Below are 23,437 nucleotides of genomic sequence, written 5' to 3' on the forward strand. Positions count from 1 at the left end.
ATATCCTCTTATAAGTACAGCGTCTTCACTTTCAACATGTAGGCTAATAAATGTTAGTATTTTCATGTCTGTAGGCTGTCAGTGTAATAACTAGCCCATATGCTCGGCCCTGGTCTATATAAAGATAAAAATTAGTTTGACAGTATTTCCATCTGTTATGGAAAACAAGAACAGTTTCCCCTTTTTGAGGCCCGTGGTGCGCGGAAGGGATTAAAAGCATTTAACGTCGTTATCCCCCATCAACTGCTATAACTTGCACAATTGGGCTATTCACATAATCTGTATACCTTAAATTGTACCTTGGATGACCCGGCACTATCGTCCAGTCCAGTGTCAAACTAGCCACAATAAAAAATATGACTTCTGGTCACAATTTTCAAAATAAAACCCGTATTGATGAACATACTCTTCAATAGTATATAATGTGTTAGTGTTTGATTTTTCAGCTATATTTTCACTCTATATTTAATACAATGATTTTACTGAATATGTTCCAAGCGGTTTTGTTGTTCTTAACGCCTACTAAATACTTACTACTCTATTTGTTTCAAAAGCGGCTAATTTCACGCTTTTATTTTGAAGGCTGAAGCATCTAACTTCCGGTCTTGTTCGTGTTATCCCTGGCTGTCTTAACGCAGATTTATTTCCCCGCCGTTGCATGCTGGGAGACGTGTCGCGTTGACAGCAGGGCGAGACCAGGAGCGTGACAGAAGAACCGTTGACCTTCCATTCCCATCTGCCGCTGTGGAAATGGCACTGAGCCGCCTCGAAAGGGCGCAGGTATGGCTCTTCAGGGCGATCATGGGGCTGTTCTTTGCTCTTTTCCGGCTTCTCTCCCGGCGGAGCCCCGGCGTATCCAGGAAGCTCCCACCGGTCTGCAACCCGCTGCTGGCCATGTCAGCGACGCAGCTCGCCCAGAAGATCCGACGGAGAGAGGTGTGTTGCCCGGGCTTCTTCTCTCCCATCCACCACAGGGGAGCAAGTTAGCTTAATTGGCTTCAATCCAATGAGATATCTCTCTCTCCTAGCAAACACATCTACTCGATTTACCTAAGACTCACCTGTGTGTTTGCCTCCCATAAATTAAATTTAGTCTTCAGTACTAATGGATTAATTTTTTTTTACGCATCCCACCAAACATATTACTACAAACTCTTACTATAGAAGCCAGTTTCACCTCTGGTCTTCTCTCTAGGGAACTTGTCCCTACCTTGTATTTGTGTTTATAGGCCTTTATGGTCATATTGCAGCACCTGTGGAATGATAACCCCTCAACACACCCCTCAACACACACACACACACACACACACACACACCAACTTCATAGATAACCCAAACTAGGACTCAGAGGATCAGTAATAGAAAAGTGTGTGTTTAAACAAATGATTGGCAGAGACTAGAGGGGGGAGGATGATTTATCTTTGGGATACAGCTGTTTATCTGTAACTTACACTGGCACTGCTTCAAGTATTCAGTGTGCTATAAAATATACAACTACACCATTTGAATAGGTGGGGTGGGGCTGCTAACCCACCTAAAAAATCCCGTAGCATGTTTTTGAATGGTTTGTTTTTTTCTTGACTTGCTGGTTGGGTCCCGAGGATGAGGAGCCACGTTTCCACTTTAGATTCATTAAGTGATCTGTTCAGTCCTGCACAATGGAGTGATGTGTGTTTTTGGTCAAGCACAGTGCGGGTTGAGTGGCCTTAGCCCCAGTATTAATAATAATAATAAGTATTTTTATGGTGCTTTTCAAAAACAGAGTTTACAAAGCTGCTTTACAGATAAAAGAACAGCAAAGGAGTGGAATAACGAAGCAACAGACAGGAATAAGAGAGTAAACAAGCAGGAGGAGATAAAACAATTCGGAGCATCTATAAATTACTGAATAAATTACCCCAAGAGGCTTAAAGCTGTGGTATATTTGTGGGAAAATGAGCTGCGCAACAGTTTTTTTTTTTTCAGGGCGTACCTGGTTCATTTTTCACCTGCAGGAATGCATTGTTGTGATGCTTTGTTTTGTTTTCTTTGTTTTTTTTTGTTGTTATTTTGGGTGTGTGCATTTTTGTGGTCGTGTTAGCGTGGTCTATTGCTTTCTTATATACTGTATGTGTCTGTATATATGTGTGTGTGAAGAATATATTCAGTATAATTCTGAAATAACAGCCTAAATGTGTGTCTCCAGGTGTCCAGTGTGGAAGTGGTGCAGGCGTATATTGACAGGATCCAGGAAGTCAACCCTTTCCTCAACGCCATGGTAAAAGACAGGCAAGTATCAGTCCTCCTTATCTGCCCGTTTGCTTTTATTGTGTTCTTTCGTGTTTATTGTGTTCTGTTGTTTTTATTATGCCTCCTGGTGGGAGGTGAGGACAGACCGGCGTTTAGAGGGGCCGTCCTGCAAGTCATGCGCTCTGTTGAAGTGTCTTTGAGCAAGACACCGAGCCCCTGCCTGCTCACTCTCTATCAGTCGCTCTGGATAACTAAATACTGTCAGCTAAATGCTGATGTGATGCCAGTTCTGTAAATGAACGTTCTACCTCATGACAAAAATGGATTAGGGGAAATTTGATAACCGTGATCCAGGGGTTTTCCCAGGCTGTGTAATCTGCACTGGTTGCAGCACATCACAAATGACATGTTTTTCCCACGGAGCAGCCGAGGGCGTCACGAGGCAAATTCAGGTCGGTCAGTCAGTCAGGTAATGCTTAGTCAGATGATGCGCTTCATCAGATGGCCTCTAGAGGGCGTTTTTGACTGTGAGATGCAGTGTTTCCCATACAGAGGCACAAAATCAAAAGTTGGTCAGTGTGTAGAAATGGATCTAAATCGATCTCTAATGCGCCTGACGTCACATCACATCATGTCTGTAGTTTGGAGATGTACAGACAGCAGACCAGCAGCATTGAACTCAATCCACAGAGTCTCTTTCCTCCTGTAAAAAATTTAGTTGTGCTGTTAATTGCCATATCTTTCTTATACTGTCTTTGCCAATAAATAATCGCTCGCATTAAAAACTCTATTTATAAGGATCTATGTTAATTCATGCATATTAATTTAACATTTTGATGATTCATGGCAATGCTTTCAAACTTTTATATTTCCACCACATTGTGCCACGTTATAATCAGAACTGGTCGAACAGGATATACAAAAATATAGTATGTTTTTTTAAGCAGATGTCCTGGTTTACCTGCCAGGACAATTCAGATAGTCGCAGAAAATGGTACAAAATTGACTTTCAAATAAATTGGGATTGTCTAAACTATATGGTACTCATTGTGTTGTTCACCCCACTCATTTGGCACCTGATTAAGCTAAAACAAGTCTTTTATTTATATGACCCTTCATCACAAGCCTGTCTCAAAGGACTGTACAGAGAGCGAGCCTACCTAGGTCTAGCTATTCAACAATCAATCACAAAACAAAATCATGTAATACAGTATGCAACAAAATGGAACACAATGAAACAAAGCAAAGCACAAGACACAAAATAGCATGTTGGAAAGACATAACAGATCTGAATACAAGAAAAAAACATATATGGAGGAAACCTTGGGCGGGTCAAGTCAAAGAGGGATCCCCCACCAGGACGGCTGCCGGGACAAAACAATAAAATGGACGACGACAACAAATAAGACAGAATAAAGAGAAACATGATGAGGCAGAAAGCTAGGGCCAGCAGCACCCGCATCCACTGCCAGGTAGAAACACTGCGTGGAACAGGAGTCTGAAAGAAGGAAGGACAGACGGACGGACACACACACACACACACACACACAGCTGTACTAAACACGACCCACACACTCGGAGCGGATTCAGCCACGTATGCACTCATACAGACAGACAGCAGACAGGCAGTGAGTGTGATGATGCAGACAGACCAACAGGCAGCCTTAGACTGGGTTCCCAACAACTGGTTCCTGTAGTAATGCTGTCTAAACTAAGGTAGAAGAAGAGACTGTGTCCGGTCCCGAACTAGACAGGACTACAGTTGGTCATATGACAATGGCGGGGGAAATAGGAGTTTCGATTTGAAGATTTCCGAAGAATTAATTTCCTAAATCGCAAGAAAGTTGATTCCAAAAATAGGGAGCTGGGCAGGAAAATGTGATTCTTGATTCGCTCACTTTCATTGTGCTGACCTCTCTCTCTCTCGTCTCTCTCCTCCCTCCATCCCATCCCTCCCTCTCTCTCTCTCTCTCCAGGTTTGCTGCTGCCCTCCAGGAGGCGGCCCAGGTTGATAAGCTGATTGAAGAGGAAACGGGGGGAGAGGAGGTCCTGGAAGACCGCCTGCCTTTACTGGGAGTCCCGCTGTCTGTCAAGGAGGCCTTCGCCCTGCAGGGTATTTGTATTTGTATACTTTATTATCCCCGTGGGGACATTTGTATGTGATATTTCACTGGAGCACTATTGATATTGTTACAAAACCCTTATTATAAAAGCCAGTTTTACCTTTGGTCCACTCCCTTTTCACTACCTTTTTATTAGTGTTTATGAGTCACCATTTAGTGGAGAAGCTGAGACGAGCTAAGATGACCTCTCAACATATCCTCCACCGCCGTAGACTTCAGTCTCACTGCTTCAACTGGAATATAAACATCAGCATTGTCTGCAAACACTTTGAGATTGTAGAATAGGGCTGCCAGCTTCCAGGAACAATTGGGAGAAAAGGTAAAACAGTACCATAGTATTACCTGCGGTGGTTTGCCCTAGCTGCCAGGTTAGAGGAGAGAACCCAGGCTAGATCATTTCACTGATGACTTCCTCCTCTCTGGTTGAAGGTTTGCTAATCAGTGAAGTTATCTGTTGTAGTCTTTGGTTGGAATGAAAACCCGCAGACTCCCGGCCCTCCACAGTTGGATTCCCCGGCTTTACGGCGTTCTTCTTCTTCTTCACCGTCCAGAACAAACCGTAACGGCTTGATAACATCTTGATCTGTACAGGCACATTCTGCATACCAGCAGAAGCTCTTCTACCCTATGTAGAGCAGCTATAATTGAGCTTTTGACATCACTTCTCTGTGTTCACCCCTCCCTCCCTCTGCCCAGGTATGCCCCACTCTACAGGTGTAATCTCCAGGCGTAGAGTGTTGGCCACGGTGGACGCCCCGCCGGTGGCCCTGCTGAAGAGGGCAGGGGCCATCCCGCTGGGCGTCACCAACACCAGCGAGCTGTGCATGTGGTCCGAGTCCCACAACCACCTGTACGGCATCACCAACAACCCGTACGACCTGGAGAGGATACCAGGGGGCAGCTCAGGTTAGCAGCCGTCGGTTAATCTGCTAATTGGTTGGCTGGATAATTGGTAATCGGGGAAGCAGACAGTCATGGTATTTAAGTGCAGACTCCAGACCCAGTTATTCAGCACAGCCTGCCTTAACTCTCAGCTGCAGTCTGTCATTCACTTATTTCTCCTGGGAACTGGCCTGGTTTTGCCCGCTACTCATATTGCACCATAGTCTCTCTCTCTCTCTCTCTCTCTCTCTCTCTCTCTCTCTCTCTCTCTTTCTTTCTCTTTCTCTCTCTCACACACACAGAGGCTCTGGCCCTGTTTCTTGGAGTCTGTGATGTGTGTGTGTGTGTGTGTTGTATCTCTTATTTTTATTATTCTTTGTCTTCTGGAGACTTTTGACAAACCTGCTTGTTATAAGTGCTCTATAAATAAATTTGACTAGTTAGTAACCTGTGTACAGATTACTAACAACCAACTAGTTACCAGATCATTCCTTGTAACCTGCAGCAGCTGGAAGAGAGCAAAACAAGATTTAAACAATTCCTCTTGGGGAATGAGCAAAACTGCAGCAGTGGTTCAGCAAGTATGTCGTAAAAAGTGAAACTTCAGGTGTATGTGGTCTGGATCCCACAACAATCTGTATGGCAACACATAACCAACAACCTTGTGACCTGGAGAATACACAAAATGTAAAAAAAAAAAAAAAAAAAAAAAGAAAGGAAACTGCTAAATTAAGCTTCCAGTTAGTTAAAGTAGTAGTCATTCATTATCTATCCACTGGGCGTTATGTTTGGACACTGAAGCATCTCGAGCCTCTGCAACCCAGGGAAACTTAGACAGCTAAATATCACGTTTCTTTTTCCACCACTTTCGCTTTCCATCCCTCTTTCTTTGCCTCCTCCTCTCCTCCCTGTCCCAGGTGGAGAGGGGAGTATACTGGGAGCAGCAGGTGCAGTAATCGGCGTGGGCTCAGACATCGGAGGCAGTATCCGTATGCCCTGTTTCTTCAATGGAATATTCGGCCATAAAACCACCCCAGGTAAGAGAAACCAAATGCTGTATATATATGTGTGTGTGTGTGTGTGTGTATACATAAGTGTGTGTAAATGTATACCTTCAGTGTGTGGGTCCTCAAATCTATTCCAAAATATATTGAAGTATGATTATCTTACACATCTGTTGATATTGTATTTAAGGAACATCTGTATGTGTATGTGTTGTGTTCCTCCAGGTGTGGTGTCAAATGAGAACCAGTACCCCCCAGCCTCTGGGAGACAGGAGGACTACCTCAGTACTGGTCCCATGTGTCGCTATGCTGAGGACCTGCTGCCCATGCTCAAGATCATGGCCGGACCCAAAGCTCACATGTAAGACATGTCTGTTTGTGATTGTAAACCTTCATTTACCCTGAGAAGATTTACTGAGGCTATGTGCTCTCTGGAACAGGCATTCATAGCTGGGGAGCTGTACAATAACAGTCTTCTACTGCTGCTATCTCTTAAAATGTAAGCAAGAGCAGATGAATATTAATAATTACACAAAAAATAAATAGATGAGTAGGATGAACTTGCAGGCTCTTTTCTTGGTAACCTGCCCACATCTGCCCTAGAGACCAGGTGATCAGAGCTTCTGCTGGTATGCAGAATATGCCTGAAATTGCAAATGTGAACGTTCAATTTAATTTAAAATATGGCAGGGTTCTGCTTTGGAGTACATAGAAAACTACATGTCAATGGAGTTTTCATTTTGATTTTAATTTTGGCAGTAATAATGCATTTTCCAACATAGAAATGAAAATTGGATTACCGGTATTACATTTTAATTTTGTTGTACATTACGCACACATATGGGAAATGAAATGGCAAATTTATTTAATGATTTCAACTGAATAATGTCAGATTTGGAATAGAATATATTATATATATCCATAGAATATAGCCTATACAGTTCAGTGAATGCTTTTATCCAAAGTTACAATAGCATGAGAGCATCAGTGGTTCCAGTGGAAATCAAACCTCCAACCCTGACGGTGTAAAGTTAAACTTAATTACAGTATGTGCATGCATGTGTGTGTGTGTGTGTGCAGGTTGTCCTTAACCATGAAGGTGGACCTAAAGAAGCTGCGGTTCTTCACCATCCCTCATGACGGCGGCTCTCCTCTGACTTCCCCCATCAACAAACAGCTCCTTCAGATTCAGAGGCAGGTGGGTTGAGTCCAGGCTTCGGTCAAATAGCACCGTGAAAAACCCTACGGCAGTTGTGTGACCAATCAGAAGAGCCGTTTAAGGCCGCTTTTTCATACAAACCTCAATTTTGTGTAGCTATCCTCCTTAATAGTTCCAAGTGAGCTATGTTTTATCACCTTTAAGTAGTTATCACAAGGTATTCATATTGGATTTGGTTAGTAAAAAGTTCTAGACCGATGCGTTCCGTTCTCTTGGACTGCCTCCATTTAAAAAGTCTGGCAATTTAATGTTGCCTTATACATCAGCAAATGATACATACAGTGCATCATAGGACATCACTTCAGACCATTTACTTATCACTAGGAGCCACTGGAAAATTCGGCAAACAAGTGATTCACCAAGCAGCACTTAATTAAAATCTCAACTTTTGCGTGGTGGGTGGTCGGGTAGAAAACTGGGGGAATAGCCGCTAAACCAGCTAGAACAGATATTTTGTTGAAAGTAAGTTAGATTTGAGCAAATATCGTATTACAAGTTTATAGCTTCTATTACATAATTTCAAATATTGGCTCGTTTATAATTCCTTTTTGTGAATTCAAATTTAGGATAGAGGTGAGTGAATATTGTTAATTCAACATGCAAGTTCTCAGGTGTTTTGCTGAAATAATACCTTCATATAAATCCCAACTCACTGGTACTCCAAGCAGGTTAAAGCAAACATCAAGACTCAATTGCAACTATTATTTGACCCCGGTTTGGTTGAATAACTCTCACACACACACAGAAACCGTTGTGAAGGAGACCCTCATGCGGTGTTTTCCAGGTGGTGGAGCGGCTGGAGGCCGACCTGGGGGTGAAGGTCCAGGAGGTGTGTCTCCCTGGGCTCCGATATGGCTTCCAGATCTGGGACACCTACATGGGTCTACCTGACAAGGAGGGCAAGGTAGGTCCACTCAGCTGACTGCTGCATTTTACATTTATATTTTAGGCTTTTAGCTGACAGTCTTATCCAGAGAGACTTACGATGAGCGAGCAGGTAGAAGTTCAGTGTCTTCTTGCTCAAAGACACTGCAACAGGATGCATGGATGTTGAGCAGGGATGGGACAGTATATCGAAATTCAATATATCGCAATACAAAGATGTGACAATATCGTTGGGCAATTTCTCCATCGTAATTTTATAATTTGCACTTTGGAATGACATTTTTAAACTGTTTACATTCTAGCAAGTTAGTGCCATCGCTAGAAAGTTTTGTGGCTTAGAAATAAACGTACTTTCATACTTTGTCATTGAACTTTTTTTTATTACATCGTATCACGGTTGTATCGAATCGTAAGATAAGCACATCGTCCCATCCCTAATGTTGAGTGACACACATTGTTGCGGTATGCTACTTATCGCCAAAGGAGAGATTCTCTTTTCGCTTGCCCATGGCCACAGAAAGGTCAGAGGTCAGGGTGACCACTGGAGCTGGTAGGGATTCAGCGTCCTGCTCAAGGACTCTTCAGCAGGGAGGATGCTTACGGTCTTTCCCACCACTAGCCCATCCTGCTGCTGTTTCTCCTAGTATCTTATCAGTTTATCAATGTTTAATCGGTTTATCAGTATTTTATCAATTTTCCAGGAGGTAGAATGAAGATTAACAGGACAGACAGGAGGGGAAAACAAGTCTCGGTTAATGTGTGGCTGCCAAGACTGTCTAGAGAAAGAAAGCTGGTGGGAACAGAGTCTTAGTCACAGCACGTATTGTAGTCTGTTGCCCAGGAAATGGTGCACTAATCCGTTCAGTTACCAGGTCACAGCGTTCCACTCCTCTGAGGTGTGTGTGTGGATCTCAAAGTCCCTTTGTTTAGCCTGGTATGTTTCTGCTGCATAACACACTTTCACACTACCCACCCGTTCAGTCTGCAGTGTTTCACCATAAGGTTTCATTCACAGTTTGAGGCAGAATGCGTACGATAGAAGTATGCTGGTAAAGCACACAAACACGCTGCATTTGGTTGTGACACAGTTTGAATCTCCTCGAAAGTTTCTGTGGATGTGAGAAAAATGAAATTAAGCCTTTTAAAAGCTATTAAAAATGAATGGACTGCCTTGAGATTACTTGATTAAAAATAAATTAAAATATAGCACCCAAATGCATCATTATCTTCATCCTAGGATCAACACTTCACATCCTGAGGAAAACCCTGTGATGGAGTTTTTAAATGATTACATGCCAATTTCGAGTCCATGAATTTCACAGAACAAGACATTGAAAGTCATTGAAAAGTCTTGTACACAAACTGGACCCAACATGCTTCGTTATCCCAATGGAAAACGATACTGTACCGTAACCCATAGTGGGGCCAAGGCAGGTAAACAACAACACAAGAGCAATGGAAAAACACTGGTATAGAGTACAGCTGGCAAATGTGAACAGCCTTATGACAGCTGCTCACATGGCAGGTTTTCACACTATTGAGATCGTGTACCAAGTGTACAGAAAAGAGTAAATCTTCAAAATATTGGGATGCAACCTCTTCTGCAAAATCCACTTGTGGTGGAAGTTTTCTGTAATAAAGAGACTTGGAGATAGGAAGTTGTCCTTCTGTTATCTTTATTGCGTGCGAGCAAGACGCAATGCCCACCCAACGAGTGTGTGAGACAAAGAGCAAAACCATGAGCTTTGTCCACCCTTCCTATAATCATGTAGTAGAAACAGCTGAGTCATGAGAAGTCCGGCACATTCTTATACTTGAAACATTCTACGATTAGGGTGCATCTGTGCAAAAGACAAAATCCAGTTCCTACCGGACACTCAAGGCCGTCTCTGGTCAGAACCTTTGTTTATCTCAAACTGGTGGAGAATGGAAAATGACTGAAGGCAGAGACAGCATTCAACTGAGAAATGGTATCATGCTTCATACATGATGAATAGAATGGCCAGGAGATAAAAGCTTTCCAGTGCAAACAAGGACCAATTCAACTAGCCACTGTCTTATCTGTCTCAGGTCGGGTCAAAGGCATGAGAGATGTGCTGAACAGCAGTTTGTAAATTTCCACACAGAGATGAGCTCTCATAATAATACAAAGAGAGTACAGTACAGATATTAAAGACATATAGAATAGTGTAATTTCCTCCACACCATGTTTCAGTGCTAAAAAAAAAACCCCTTTAATCTTTCTTTTTTATCTACGTCTCCCCTTTGTGACTGAAGTGCATTTGATATGTAGACTATTTCCGGCATCAAAGCTTTCACTCAGTCAGTCTATTTAATTAAAAAGAGCGAGCGTTCCTAATATTTTGTACGCTCTGCTCTGTGTATTTCCACACTTGTCAACAGCAGGTAAGTAGGAAGGAAATGCTGCACTATTCTGTTTCCAAATACTTAACCGCCAGTGAGCCGCTGCCCCGGTCTAAATGAAAGCCTTGTGTTGAGACAGACCGTTCACATTACAGCGAGGGCACTAATGCAGGCTTGTGTTACTGGCGTGATAATGGGTCCGCTACACTGTAAAAGGTCTATTAACACCCAAGTGGCAGCAGAAAACGGCACCCACTCTCTTGACTGAGTGTCTGGTACGGCTGAATGGGCAGAGAGCGCGGCACTTTGGCCACATAGCACGCACTCACTTTACTGGACAGATAGGAACACAAACGGCCCGTGTGTCCTCCTCAGCCTCCGCAGCCGTTCGCCGAGCTGATGGGGGAGCCGGGGCGGCCGGTGTGGCCTCTGTGGGAGCTGCTGAAGTGGATGATGGGAAAGTCGGAGCACACCATGGCTGCTATTGGTAAGAGGCAGTTTTGTCATTTGTTTTTACTTATCTTATTCCGATTGTATTTGCCTGTTTTATTGCTATTTTTAATCCACCAATATTTTTATTGTTTTATTATCTGGTTTTGTTAATGTTTTATGTTTTGTCTGTAAAACATTTTAACTGTTTTGATTAGTGCCATAAAAACATTTATTATTAACAATAATGCTACCTACTATAATACACTACATAGGCAAAGAACACAGACAATGTGTCAAATAGGCATAAATTATTATGAGATATATATCCGATAAAATGAAACTCCTGTAAAACAATAATTAGATGGTCATATCTGCAATAATGCAGTCTGTGAATGTCTCCCGCATGAAATGAAACACCTATAAAACTTGGTTAAATATGATAGCGGTAATACACAACAACTGTCATCACTAACCATACAAGTTATAGCATTCATATTTGGCTACTGCTGTCATGCTTCTCCAAACTTGCTTTCTCCACTTTCAGAAGACCCTTGATGACTTAGAGGGTTAATTGATGGATAAATGAATTCAACTCTTAAACATGTAGCTTGGTTGAACTGTTATTTTTATTTGTGTGTGTGTGTGTGTGTGTGGACATGATGTACCTCTGCCGTTCTCAGGCTTGTCCCTGTTGGAGATGATCCGTGTGCCGAAGCCCTCGCCCTTCATCATCCAGCAGAAGGAGAAGCTCCAGAAGGAGGTGGAGGAGCTGCTGGGGACCGATGGAGTTCTCCTCTACCCGACGCACCCCAACGTGGCTCCCAAACACCACCACCCGCTCTTCAGACCCTTTGACTTCGCCTACACCGGTCAGTGACGCTCCCAAGTCCTCTCTTTGTCTCTGCAGTTCTACCTTTGAGCATCATCATGTCTAATGTCCAGATCCTAATCAAACTCAAGCGCCCAGCATCATTCACCCCAAACTCATATCTGTCATAGCAACCACACTGTCATCTAATTTTACTTGGCAAAAAAAACAAAATACCTGGCTCATTTCTTTACTGTATTGCAAAGTTGTGTGATTTAAACAAACAAAAGAACATATTGCATTTGCTCCTAAATGATTGATTGCAATATGAAGTGCAATACATGTAGCTTTTTCCACCTAATTTCTTCGACCTGCAAATTGATTTGTTGGCCAGGGATTCTGCAGCAAAGCCGATCATAATTTAGGTTGATTCATTGTTTTAGTCATTTATCAAGATTTGCTGCTTTTATCCGTTATAAAATGAATACTTTGGATTTTGGCAGCTAAATAAGCAATTTTAAGAATCACTTTGGGCTCTGGTAACTTTTGATGTGCATTTGTCATTATCTTTGACATTTTATAGGTGAAATGATTAATCAATTAATGAAAACAACTTATTTACTAACTTTTTTTTTTTTTTTTTCCAACAAATTTATTTTCTAATGTTTCCACATTAATGAAACCATTTTGTCCACTTGCAGGTATAATCAACATCCTGGGCCTGCCGGTCACACAGTGCCCCTTGGGGCTGAGTGAGGAGGGTCTTCCCCTCGGCCTGCAGGTCGTGGCTGGGAAGCTGCAGGACCGCCTGCCTTTAGCCACGGCTCTCTACCTGGAGAAGAGCTTCGGAGGCTGGAGGGACCCTGGAGCCAACTGAAACCACATAAAACACACACACACACACACACACACACACACACACACACACACACACACACACAAACCGCCATTGAGGCTCCAGACCGGAGCTGGCTGGACTGAAGATTGTGATTTATCTACCTTGCTGTAGTAAACGGGCACTGAAAGGTACAATCAGCACTTTGAATGTTTTAAGTGGAAGAGATTATTATTATTTTTTTCTTTTTTTTTACACAAATCAATCGTTCCAATAAATGCCAATCATGATTTTATCATTTACCCTGTTCTATGTAACGGGGCCGATGACACTTCATGAGCACAAGCTTTAAAAAGGTGACGTTAAATTAGTGGCAATATCTTTACTTGACTGAATCGGAACTGAAGTGTCTTACGCTGGTATTCACCTGTTTCAGTTAATAAAAGATTTTTGTCTATGAATCTCCCCTTTGTCATACATATAACTTAATTTCCCCTTGAACAAAAAAAACGATTTATTTTTGTAGCAGGTTGGTTAGAGAAAGCCACGAAGAAGAAGTCAGAAGGTTGCTGGTTCGACCCCTAAATACCTACAATGCCTCTGAGCAAAGGCACCAAACCAGGATCTAATTTTCCACCAGCCTGATCTGAAGACCGGTACTGGAAACAACCTGACTCTAGCTAGAAACACTGTTACACAACCACAAGGACATGCTGCAAGATCACTGCTCATTATATTATATCTGTCCTTGTAAAAATGACTCCTACACCTTCTTCACATGACTGATTTTCTAGCTGAGCTGTAGTTTCAACAAAGGAATATCAATAACTATGAAACATTTGAAGTTGACCGTGACTTTGAAAAACCTCGCTGAATTCTGCTGAATGCATGTCGTCAGTACGAACGGAGAGAAAAAAACAAACCTTCAATAAAAGAAAAATGACATTGAATGAATGAATTTGATTATTTCACAACAGTGTAAATGCATCAGGAGGGAGGGAAAGATAAGAGGCATGCTCAGAACGCAAAAAGCAGGAAATTATAGGAGAAAAGCACAAAAACAGGAAACCTCCGATCGTGTCGTGTCCCAAAAAAACCTTGAAAAAGGAGCTGAATAATCCTGAAACAAACTGAGGAAGAGAGAGAAGAGAAACGGCACCCTGGAGTCTGTTTTTGCTTTATTTTCTTCCCTTCTTTTTGAAACAGGATGAAAAAAATTATTAAACATCTTCCAGAAGGTTCCAAACAGAACTTGACAGCATGGAGAGTTATGCGCTGAACTTCCTTTTTTTTTCTTTTTCGGTCACCTTTTTATGATGAGTACGTCATTCTTTTTCTCTCTCTTTTTTTTTCTCTTTTGTTTGTCAGAAATCATTTTCCTACTCTGAAAGGTACAAGAATAAGCTGCAAAATGTCACATTCAGACAGAAAAACACGGACCGCTCGTCTTCCTCCTCTCCGGACACGCGTACGACATGCTTGTACCTCGGGAGTACAAAATGTTGAAAAGGTGCCTGCCGTGAGAGCGATGCCTCTCTGCTCAGACCGACTCTGACGAACTCGCTCAGACCTCCGGACCACAACAACATTCAGGAATCAGAGGGGGACTTAAAAACAAAAAAAACAATAATAAAAAGGGGAGGGGAAACAATCGAAAAAAAAAAATACAGAAAGAGTCTTGAAGAGTCCTGCGTTTTGGCGGTGCAGGAACTTTTAAGAGGGAGGATCTCAACCCCTCTTTCTCCCCCCCCCCCAGTAACCCCCCCCTCCCCTACCCCAGTGCTTGATTTGGCCCAAGTGTGTATGCAAATGCCTGTATGCATGTAAACATGTGTTTGGGTGTATACGAAAGTGTGTGTGTAGGTGTGTGTGTGTGTGTTTGAGTGTCCCCCCCCGCACCGCCTCAGGACGTGTTGGTGATGGGTTTGTATTTCTTGAGGCGGGTCCACTGTCCTGTGGAGTAGTTCATTTCGAACACGGTGTCCACCAGCATGGTGGTGCTGCCGGTGCCGTCCGCCTTGGGCAGGACCTCCGTGTGTTCGCTCAGCTTGATCTGGATGATGTCCCCCTGCTCCGGGCACGGGTTCTCTGCAGAGAGAGAGGGGGGCGAGGGGGGAGAGCGGGTTAGGACTGGGCCTTAAAGGTGTGTGTGTGTGTGTCTGGGGCACATTTGGTTCTTCTAGCACTCTGTTGCTTTTCTAAACTCCACTCAGACTGTGTGGTGTTTTTTTGGCAAGTGTGATTTAAGGGTTTAACTGTGAAGAAAGTCTCAAACTACGATTATACAAGAACGATGGAAGACAGGTAAATTCTTGTTTTCTGATTTTTAATTTTGACCTAAAAACTAAAAAGCTGAAACGGGTTCTGGACGGAAATTTCCCATTTGTGTGTGTGTGTGTGTGTCTGGGCATCACCAGGCACACTTGGTTCTTCTAACACTGTGTGGTGTGTCGTTTGTTCCTTTCATTTTTTTGGGTAAGTGTGATTTAAGGATTTAACTGTGTAAGTGTGTGAAGAAAGTCTCAAATTACAATTATACAAGAAGGATGGTAGACAGGTAAATTCTCATTTTCTTCTTATTTTGAGCTAAAAACTAGAGAGCCGACATGTCGGGTTCTGGAGGGAAATTTCCCCATTCATTTCTCCCATAAGGAAGATTAATTGCGAAATGACTGTATATGTTCCCGTAGAAGCCATCAGTCAATCTTATTCCTGAGTTCCTTGTGAAATATTACACTACCCACAAGCTTTAGCGCGTTCCCAGCAATCAGAGAGGTCATGGTAACCATAGAAACGTTCCTGCTCCAAAGTTGCTTGTGGTTGGTAGGCTATCAACCTGTATCGGTGATTGATGCTGCTGCCCGGTGGCTCTGCTGTGAGACATGTCGTCTTTTTTAAGGCTGAGGAGGGAGAGCGTGTGCAGGGGCCAAAATCATCACCAATCAGTAATTTCTGTTATATTATTTAGTATCACTGTTGAAAATGAGAAAAAGAGCATTGATGAAGACACTCGTCATGCTTTATGTGATGAGTAGCTCTTTCCCTCTTAAAAAACATTATGTACACTTGCATTTTTTCGTTTTATACACACACACGCACATACTGAATCTATTGTTATAAATATTGTTTGTATTGTTGATTTATCTCATTAATGGTTGGGTTGGTTCAAAGCTTAAATCTCTTTTTATATCAGGATTTTCCAAAATGTCTATGGAGAAAATGAATGAGAAATTTATTCAGACACGGTTGACAAATTCAGCTAGAAGTGTTTTTTTGTTTTTTTGGGGGAAAATTATCTCAGCTTTTTTTCCCTTTTTCCCTTTGTCAAATTGATATATTTTTCATTTTCAAAGAGACAAAAATTCCAACTTTGTGTTTGTATTTGAACGACTGTCTGTGTGTGAAAAAGGTGAGACAAACACTGTATACACTTAACAGTCAAGCATTTTCACATAAAAGAAAATACAATTAACACCTTAAAAAAAAAAGAATGTGATGAGGCACACAGAAAGGCAGGAAAACTGACTCCAATTAGAAATAAATGGGAGTTTTATGTCTAAAAAAAAACGTCCTTGGTTGTGACACATCGTAACAGGAATACATAATAAAAGGGAAATCAGATGTTTTCAATCAGGCAGCTAGTGAGACAACTGCAGTACCTCTGGATCCAGCCATGAAGCCCAGGATGAGGGCCTTCTCTGGCCTGGTGACCTTGTTGGCCGTCTTGAACATCTCCTGGGCCGCGTACATCTGGTCTCTCTGGGGAGCAGACAGCATATGGCAGAGGGTTTAGCTGGCTGAGGAGAAGCTTCAATAGAATATTAAATTCTCTGCCACTGACACAAACAGTTGTTCAGAAAAAACTGTATACATGAAGCGTCCAAAATTAGCTTTTCAGCTCAACTCCCAAGGATTGGTAAACTACAAAAAATGACCTGCCAAGAATATTTACTGACAAAAATAATTAGTATGTTTTTAATAGAAATTTCATTTTTCTTAGAAATATGTCATATGAGGTTTATAGCGCAACAAGCAGCCAATCAGGAGCCTGTTTGATACAGAGCCATTGTTTTGTTTTGATCCTGAAGTGAGTGTATGGTGGCCAGCAGGGACAAAGTTTGAGAACAGGCAAACACCAAAGACCGTATGTAACCAAGGTATTGAAATGTTATTATCTCAAAAAGTTGCTGTGCAGAGGGGAGGGTCACTCTTACTGATTTATCCACCAAAGACAAATATTACCAGTTAATTTCAGACCCTGTACACATGGATACACAAACAGATATACAGCTGGATAGATAAACAAATAGACTGATGTAATAATAATCTTATATTTTTTCAGAAAAGTACATATAACCAAAGTGATATCTTTAAAAAGGCATAAGCTTTAGTTTTACAGGCCTGCACATGGAATAGAGAGAAACTATCAGCCACACTGTTGCTATAGGAACACCAGCATCCTCTGTGACCTTACCGTGAGCGACAGGTTCTTTTTGGGCTGGGGCTGCGGTGGCGTGGGGGCCGGTGCCGGGGTGGGGGTCTGAGGCGTGCTGGGGGGCTGGGTGGGGGTCTCCGGCTGGCTGGCGGTGGCGGCGGCCGGGGGCCCGTTGCTGGCGGGGGTGGAGGCCGGCGTGCTGGGGGATGTGGGGGTGGCGGGGCTGGCCGTGGTGCTGGCGTTGTACATGGGCGTCCTCTGTTTGTACTGGCCCGGTAAGGTGGCGGTGGCGCCGCCGCCCGCCGTGGCCGACTCCTCCGGCTGACGAGCCGACTGCAGGGCGTCCCGACCTGAACCGCCTGCGTTCGCTGAGGAGGAGGGTGAATGGGGAAGACTTGGTGAGACTGATGTGATGCTCTTTTGATACCCATAGAAATATTTTATCAGCGTTGGGAAATGATAATATTTTATCAGTGTTGATTTCTTAATGAAAAACCTATCAGATCCTTTATTTTGCCTTTGTAGCCCTTTATAGTAACTGAACTGACTGAAATTCTGCTACCAACCCCAATAAAAAAATTCTTAGCTATTCATGCCATACTATTTGATTATTGTGTTACTCACAATAGCCTTGTATTGTGTATTCAGTGTTCAGTTTTCCACACAACAGCAGACAATAAACAGGTAAAAAAAACACTAGAAACTGATATCAGGAATATCCATTGGAGGAACTGGAGGCAGTTCCTCAGTGCAGGACACGTCAGCAGGGCGGATGCTTTATCCGGACCGTCTGGCTGAAGGACGGTGTCATTAATCACTACGGCACCCTGCTTGTCACTGGGTGTATTGAAGCTATCCTAGCATCAGGAGAGGGAATTCTTTTATTAACTGCTGCTTTTAGTCTTTCATTCTGGTTTTTCCACTCTGTTTTTGTAAAGAGTGTCTGTACCTGTTGTTTTGGGCACTGGATGCAAGACAGATTTCTGTGTGAATGGACAATAAAATGCCTTCTTGGCACATCTAACCTGGCTGCGCCTCTGAGCTGGGAATGTAGGAGGAGGAGGGCACCATGCTGGGCGTGGCCGGTAGGTAGCTGGTTGATGGGAGGGCGCTCTCGTTGTTCAACGCCCCCAGTTTCTGGAACACAAAACGTGCCAGTGAGATACTGTGTGTGTCTGTGTGTGTGTGTGTGTGTGGGTGAGAGAGATAGAGAGCAAGAGAGAGAAATGGAGAGTGAGACAGAAAGATGGAGGTGAGTGAGAGGAAAGAAAAGAAACGGACAAAAAAGTGAAAGAAAGAAGGAAGTGTGTGTGTGTGAGAGTGACAGAGACACACAGAGAAAAAGACAGACAGACAGAAACAGAGGTAAGTACCTGTGCAGAGACGAGGCCAGCAGCGTAGTCGGGTGTGGCGTTCTCCACCACAGCTTCTTCTTTGGCTGCTTTCTCTCCAGCCTCCGTTTCTAAAGCAGAGGAGACATCATGTGAGCCTCGAAATAACCACACATTTTATTTACACTCAACTAAAGTAAATGAGGGAAGCTGCATTTTAGTTTTAAAATCTGAAGTTATTTGGTGGACCACCAGAAAAAAAACAGAAAAAAGAAAGAGATGATAAAAATAATTACCCAAAGTCTTTCTTCTCCTCTTAGCCTCTCTGCCGGCTCCGACCATGTCCAGCTCTGAGATGTCCAACAACTGAAAAACAAACAACAAATTATTCTATTAGAAATGGGTTTGATTCCTTGTGCGATTAAAACAAATAAAAAATAACAAAAGAATGCCACAGTAAACCAGTTTATCTACTGACAACAATTTTAGAAAATCAGAGTTTAGATTAACCAGTGACCAAAGAGGTGAAGTGATAGAAAGCAATTAAAAAATAAATAAAATAAAAGGATTGTGTGGGTGAGATAAAAAGAAAACCCTCTAAATCAAAAAACCCCAAAACAAAACAAAAAAACAAGCAGAAACTAAATGACAACAAAACACAAGAGGACACATCCATATAGCAGCAATAAAATGCATGTGTGATGAGTAGAATGGAAATTTAACAAATTAAAATAACCTTGATGTGGAAAATAAAACAGGTTTGCTAGACAACAGTTTTGTCAGTCCCACATTACCTTGACCCCCCTCTCCTTGCGCAGGGGCGTCCTCGCGGGGGGGATGGGTGTGCGGTTACTGGGAGGGCTGAACATGCTGGGGGTGGTGGGGCTGCGGAACGGGGCCTTGGGAATCCCCTTGAGAGGTGCTGCGAGGGAAACATGAACACAGGTCTCAGCAACAGAGATGGAAGTCAGCGGTTAAGAGTTTCTTCGCCTACCTTTTGAAAAAAAGTGATGCATTCTCTAAATATTTGATATCTTAAAATTAAAAAGGAAATTCTGGTACTTTAAGGATCGCAGGTAACTTAAGAAGACGATGATGATGATGATGAATTGAAGTTAACTAATTTGTAATCAAAAATAGGCACAAGAAGCAACTTGTGTGTGTTTATCTGTGTTAAACTCACTAGTGGTGTCGATCTTTTTGACCAAGCCTCTCCCTTTGGCGTGAAAAGGCACTCCTGCTGTCTTTTTCAGCTGTTGGGCCGTCTCTGTGGCTGGAAAAGGAACGGCACAGTAGGGAATCAAGCATAACAGCTGCACAATTTCTTACATTTTAAGTTGGATATTACAAGCCATAAGGTAACCCAACCGCTTCTTTGGCAAAATAAAAAAGGTTACAAACTTACAAATAAATAAACAAATACACTTGACCTTATATACAGTTGTTACAAACATGTAATAAAGTCAAATATGCCAGCAACCAGCCAAAAAAGATGCCAACTTCCCTAGTACTTGCAAATATTGGCGGAAGGTGTGAAGTCAGACCCCATCGCTCCTGTTGGGTGTGTGTACTATCTGGAGGGGAGAACAACTTACATTTCTGTAGCAGCTCTGCCCTGAGGGTGGCGCTCTTGGGCTTCCTCTTAAGCTGGAAGTGTTTGACGGGGGGCGTGAGGGGTCCCACCAGGGTGGTCAGGGCGCTCTTGTTCAGGTACTGACACTCCAGCGGCAGCATGGCAGACGCCTCACACTCGCCCACTGGGGGAGGAAAGGAGCGGGAGAGATGAGACGCAGGCTGGGAAATTACTGCACGCCAAAACATGGTACGTCTCTGGCTGTGGCTGGTAAGTGTGTCTACCAGCATTGTTCTGAGGTTTCTTTAAGTTATAATAGTGCAAGCGTCCTGTGAACTTTTTGGAATCCACCGGCCGCTGTGGCCAGTTGACAAAAAGGTTTAGTTTCCTGCTCTGGAAAGGATTAAGCAACAGGTGTTTGTGGATAAGCAGTAGGACAAATACACACATAGTTCCTATTACAGCAAGCAAACTCTTACCAACTAGTAACAAACTGTAGTGTAACTATCTGTCCTGTTACATATTACACTGCTCTAGCGCGTTTTGTTTGTTTCTCTGTATACCAACAAAATCACCCACTAACAATAAACAAAGTAGAATCTAATCTATTAAAATACATCCAGCCCATCTCATTCACACTTCCTCTGGGAGAGAAGATCAAGAAAATATGTAAAACAACCGGTCTTCATGTCATCTGCGTGAGACCACCACATGTGACATTTAGCAATCATTGACAGCATGTTGCTATGGCCTAGATTACTTCAAGCATGGAGCATCTTAGGGTTCTGCATGATTAGTGAAGGCTCTTATGCAGAGCAAATTACAATAAGTGCACAGAAGACAGTCTGCATAAATGCCTCCAATATGCATGTAAACTATCTGATAAAAAGGCTAGTTGAGGTCATCTGAACAATTATCTACAGCCTCTATGAGTTTTCTTGGCCTTCAGTCAACTTGACTTTCAGTTCTCTAAGCTGCCCAAGCATGTCTCCTACTGTGGGGTAATAACCAGTGATAGTGACGAGGGCGGGAAATTCCCACCCCCCACCCGCTAGCCTAAATTATGCCAAGTTTGTCTACTCTATGAGCCTCTTTGGCAGGTAATCAAAATCCTTTGGAGGTTTTATTATATCGAAAAGTAGTTTAAGTCCCAAAATCAGCCAGCCAGTGTAGCCCATCCTGGTAATAACTACCAACAAGTGGCTGCTTATACTGTATTCATCTTGTCTAAATACAACTGCATATGTGCATAAATTAGATACAACTGAAACCCTTCAAAAACCCACCATCCAAGTAGGTTTACCAAAACTTTAATCAGACTGTATCCATGAGTACAATATTCAACTCCAGTCACTCTTGCTGTTTAAAGTTCCATATAACCACAGCAAACAAGCTGATCGAGTGAGATGTTGAAAGGTCATGTGGGTTTCTTGTACTCCTAGTTTCCCCACCAGGACCGCTATGAGACCGACTAGCTGCACTGCTCTTTCCCAGGATGCAAAGTTCACTGCACACAAGCATTACATACCAAATAGCCTGACACCACTGGCTGATAAATTATTGTGTTTCTTGTACAAAAAAATATATATAGATGTGGGGTAATTTTGGTTCTGAGATCCAAGTTTGCTTCTGGGCCAATTCAAAGATCAACTGCAGTAGGTGTTGTAGTACAAGAATGGCTCTTATTTGGATATTTAAAGTCATCATGCACAGACAATAGTGCTATAATTACAATTATCATTGCTTTTTGGGGTGGCAGGCTGAGTAAAAAGGCCAAATGATTAATTTTCATTATATTTACATTCGTCAAGCTGTGGGGACAATTTCCAGTGGCAGATGTGAATGGGTCACAACTAATTCAATATTAAGGAAACACCAACACACCTTTCTCCCGGAGCTCCCCGAGGATGTCCTGTACATTTGGATTCTGCTCCTCCAGGTCCAGATTGAGGGAGCCCGTCTCTGGGAAGGACTTCAGGATGTCCGCAACCATCAGCACCCAGGGCTCCGAATCCACCGTAGCCAACTGGATGATCTCTGACAGGGCCTCCTTCATCTGCCAACAAAGGGAGCTGGTGTTAGGGCCAATCCAGCAATTTGTACTAACAAAGGAATGCTCAATTTTTGTCCTACTAATAAAGGATGAAAGCCTGACACTGCCTGAAAAGTTGATGTTTTTTTCAAATTTTATTACATCCATAAAATACCAGATCCTACACACTACTGCATATTGAACACACAGCTAGATATCCACCCTGATTTATACATTGGTTAGTCAACAAAACTACCATGAGTTGAGAAGAACTGTGGGAGATTTTAATCTGCCACTTGTGGTCAGGAGGTGTAACATGATAAGGTGTCAATTGCCTGACAACTTTTAACATGGTGTAGTCAGTTTGTTTACGTCAGAAATACTGATGAAAGGCATCGATGCAATAGTAAAGATCTCACGTTTTAAGTGGCTAACCAAGTTACATGTCGGACTAGATGCCAAGGTACCGCTGTGAGCTGGTAACGCCCTCTAAACGGTGACATGCTTGGTTAACTTTCCTCCCACCATAATGTCTGTACTAGAGACGCTCTTTGTAGCTGGCAAACCACTGCGGACTAAATGTAATTGTACGTTAACGCTTGTCGTCTAACTTGCTAACGTCAGCTTGTAAAAGGTTATCATCAAAAGCGCATGCGGGTCGGCGGTAAAAATGTTATTTCATAATCAGTCGCAGATACCATAACATAAGCCTGCTGCTCATAACGTTAGCTAAGGACATTAGCCGCCGTCAATACCTTAAGCTAGCTAAGAATACTGGATAGTTTACTGAGATGATGGTTGGCGGGCTGTGCGAGTAGTAGCGGGCCACTTAACTGTCAAGCTAGTAAACATTAGCGTGTACAGCACTGTTTGGTTTAAGAGATACAAAGCGGGGGTAGCGTTGCACTCAGCTAGATACCTAGCGCTGCCTGCAAGGCTAAGCTACTTGGTTAGCACGGTAACGTTACGTTAGCTAGTAGTACTCGCGCTCCAGCACCAGTCATAGCAACCCACCTCATCAACAGTCCGCCGAGGAAGATGCAACATCCCGAGCAAGAGTTTCAGCTTCACCGGAGGCGACAAACTCGAAAAACACAACCGTATGTTGTCGATTACTGAAACGGTGAGGAGAGAAGCAATACTGGAAGGTGCCCAAAGTTCGTCGGTAGATCCTAGTTTATTATGAAGCCACAGGCCGGTGTCGCTATCCTTCATCGACGCCATCTTGGAAAAAGAAGTGTTTTGAGTTCGGGCATTTTAACAGGCTACCTAAGAAAACATCATT

The 23,437-nt window shown here is 42.9% G+C and overlaps 2 protein-coding genes across 2 annotated transcripts; one reads left to right on the plus strand and one right to left on the minus strand.

Annotated features, from left to right (window-relative positions):
• The first annotated feature begins 667 nt into the window (after window positions 1-667).
• faah2b (fatty acid amide hydrolase 2b) lies at window positions 668-13,242 on the plus strand. The gene is made up of 11 exons (XM_071908629.2): window positions 668-936; window positions 2,186-2,268; window positions 4,206-4,342; window positions 5,049-5,258; window positions 6,152-6,271; window positions 6,464-6,599; window positions 7,319-7,436; window positions 8,242-8,361; window positions 11,082-11,193; window positions 11,819-12,007; window positions 12,648-13,242. Exons 1-11 carry the CDS (start codon window positions 751-753, stop codon window positions 12,821-12,823), a joined length of 1,587 nt encoding a protein of 528 aa, XP_071764730.2. The 5' UTR covers window positions 668-750; the 3' UTR covers window positions 12,824-13,242.
• Window positions 13,243-14,557: 1,315 nt separating this feature from the next.
• Window positions 14,558-23,376, minus strand: nelfa (negative elongation factor complex member A). The gene is made up of 11 exons (XM_071908630.2): window positions 23,167-23,376; window positions 22,005-22,176; window positions 20,143-20,304; window positions 19,731-19,820; window positions 19,342-19,469; window positions 18,844-18,913; window positions 18,590-18,678; window positions 18,242-18,353; window positions 17,256-17,584; window positions 16,441-16,540; window positions 14,558-14,869 (listed from the first exon to the last, which is right to left on the minus strand). The coding sequence occupies exons 1-11, from the start codon at window positions 23,374-23,376 to the stop codon at window positions 14,685-14,687; spliced, it is 1,647 nt and encodes a 548-aa protein (XP_071764731.1). The 3' UTR covers window positions 14,558-14,684.
• Window positions 23,377-23,437: the final 61 nt, after the last annotated feature.

This window comes from Centroberyx gerrardi, chromosome 23, assembly GCF_048128805.1.
Source record: "Centroberyx gerrardi isolate f3 chromosome 23, fCenGer3.hap1.cur.20231027, whole genome shotgun sequence".
NCBI classification, from domain to species: domain Eukaryota; kingdom Metazoa; phylum Chordata; class Actinopteri; order Beryciformes; family Berycidae; genus Centroberyx; species Centroberyx gerrardi.

Bases quoted from the DNA above. Each gene is read 5' to 3' on its own strand.
- faah2b (XM_071908629.2), top strand. From the start codon at position 751: ATGGCACTGAGCCGCCTCGAAAGGGCGCAGGTATGGCTCTTCAGGGCG. The intron at 5,259-6,151 runs GTTAGCAGCCGT...TCCCTGTCCCAG, and splicing joins GATACCAGGGGGCAGCTCAG to GTGGAGAGGGGAGTATACTG. The intron at 11,194-11,818 runs GTAAGAGGCAGT...TGCCGTTCTCAG, and splicing joins GCACACCATGGCTGCTATTG to GCTTGTCCCTGTTGGAGATG.
- nelfa (XM_071908630.2), bottom strand. From the start codon at position 23,376: ATGGCGTCGATGAAGGATAGCGACACCGGCCTGTGGCTTCATAATAAA. The intron at 20,305-22,004 runs GTGTGTTGGTGT...TTCCTCCCCCAG, and splicing joins CGGGGAGCTCCGGGAGAAAG to TGGGCGAGTGTGAGGCGTCT. The intron at 19,821-20,142 runs GTAAGTTGTTCT...TTCCTTTTCCAG, and splicing joins GGCAGAGCTGCTACAGAAAT to CCACAGAGACGGCCCAACAG.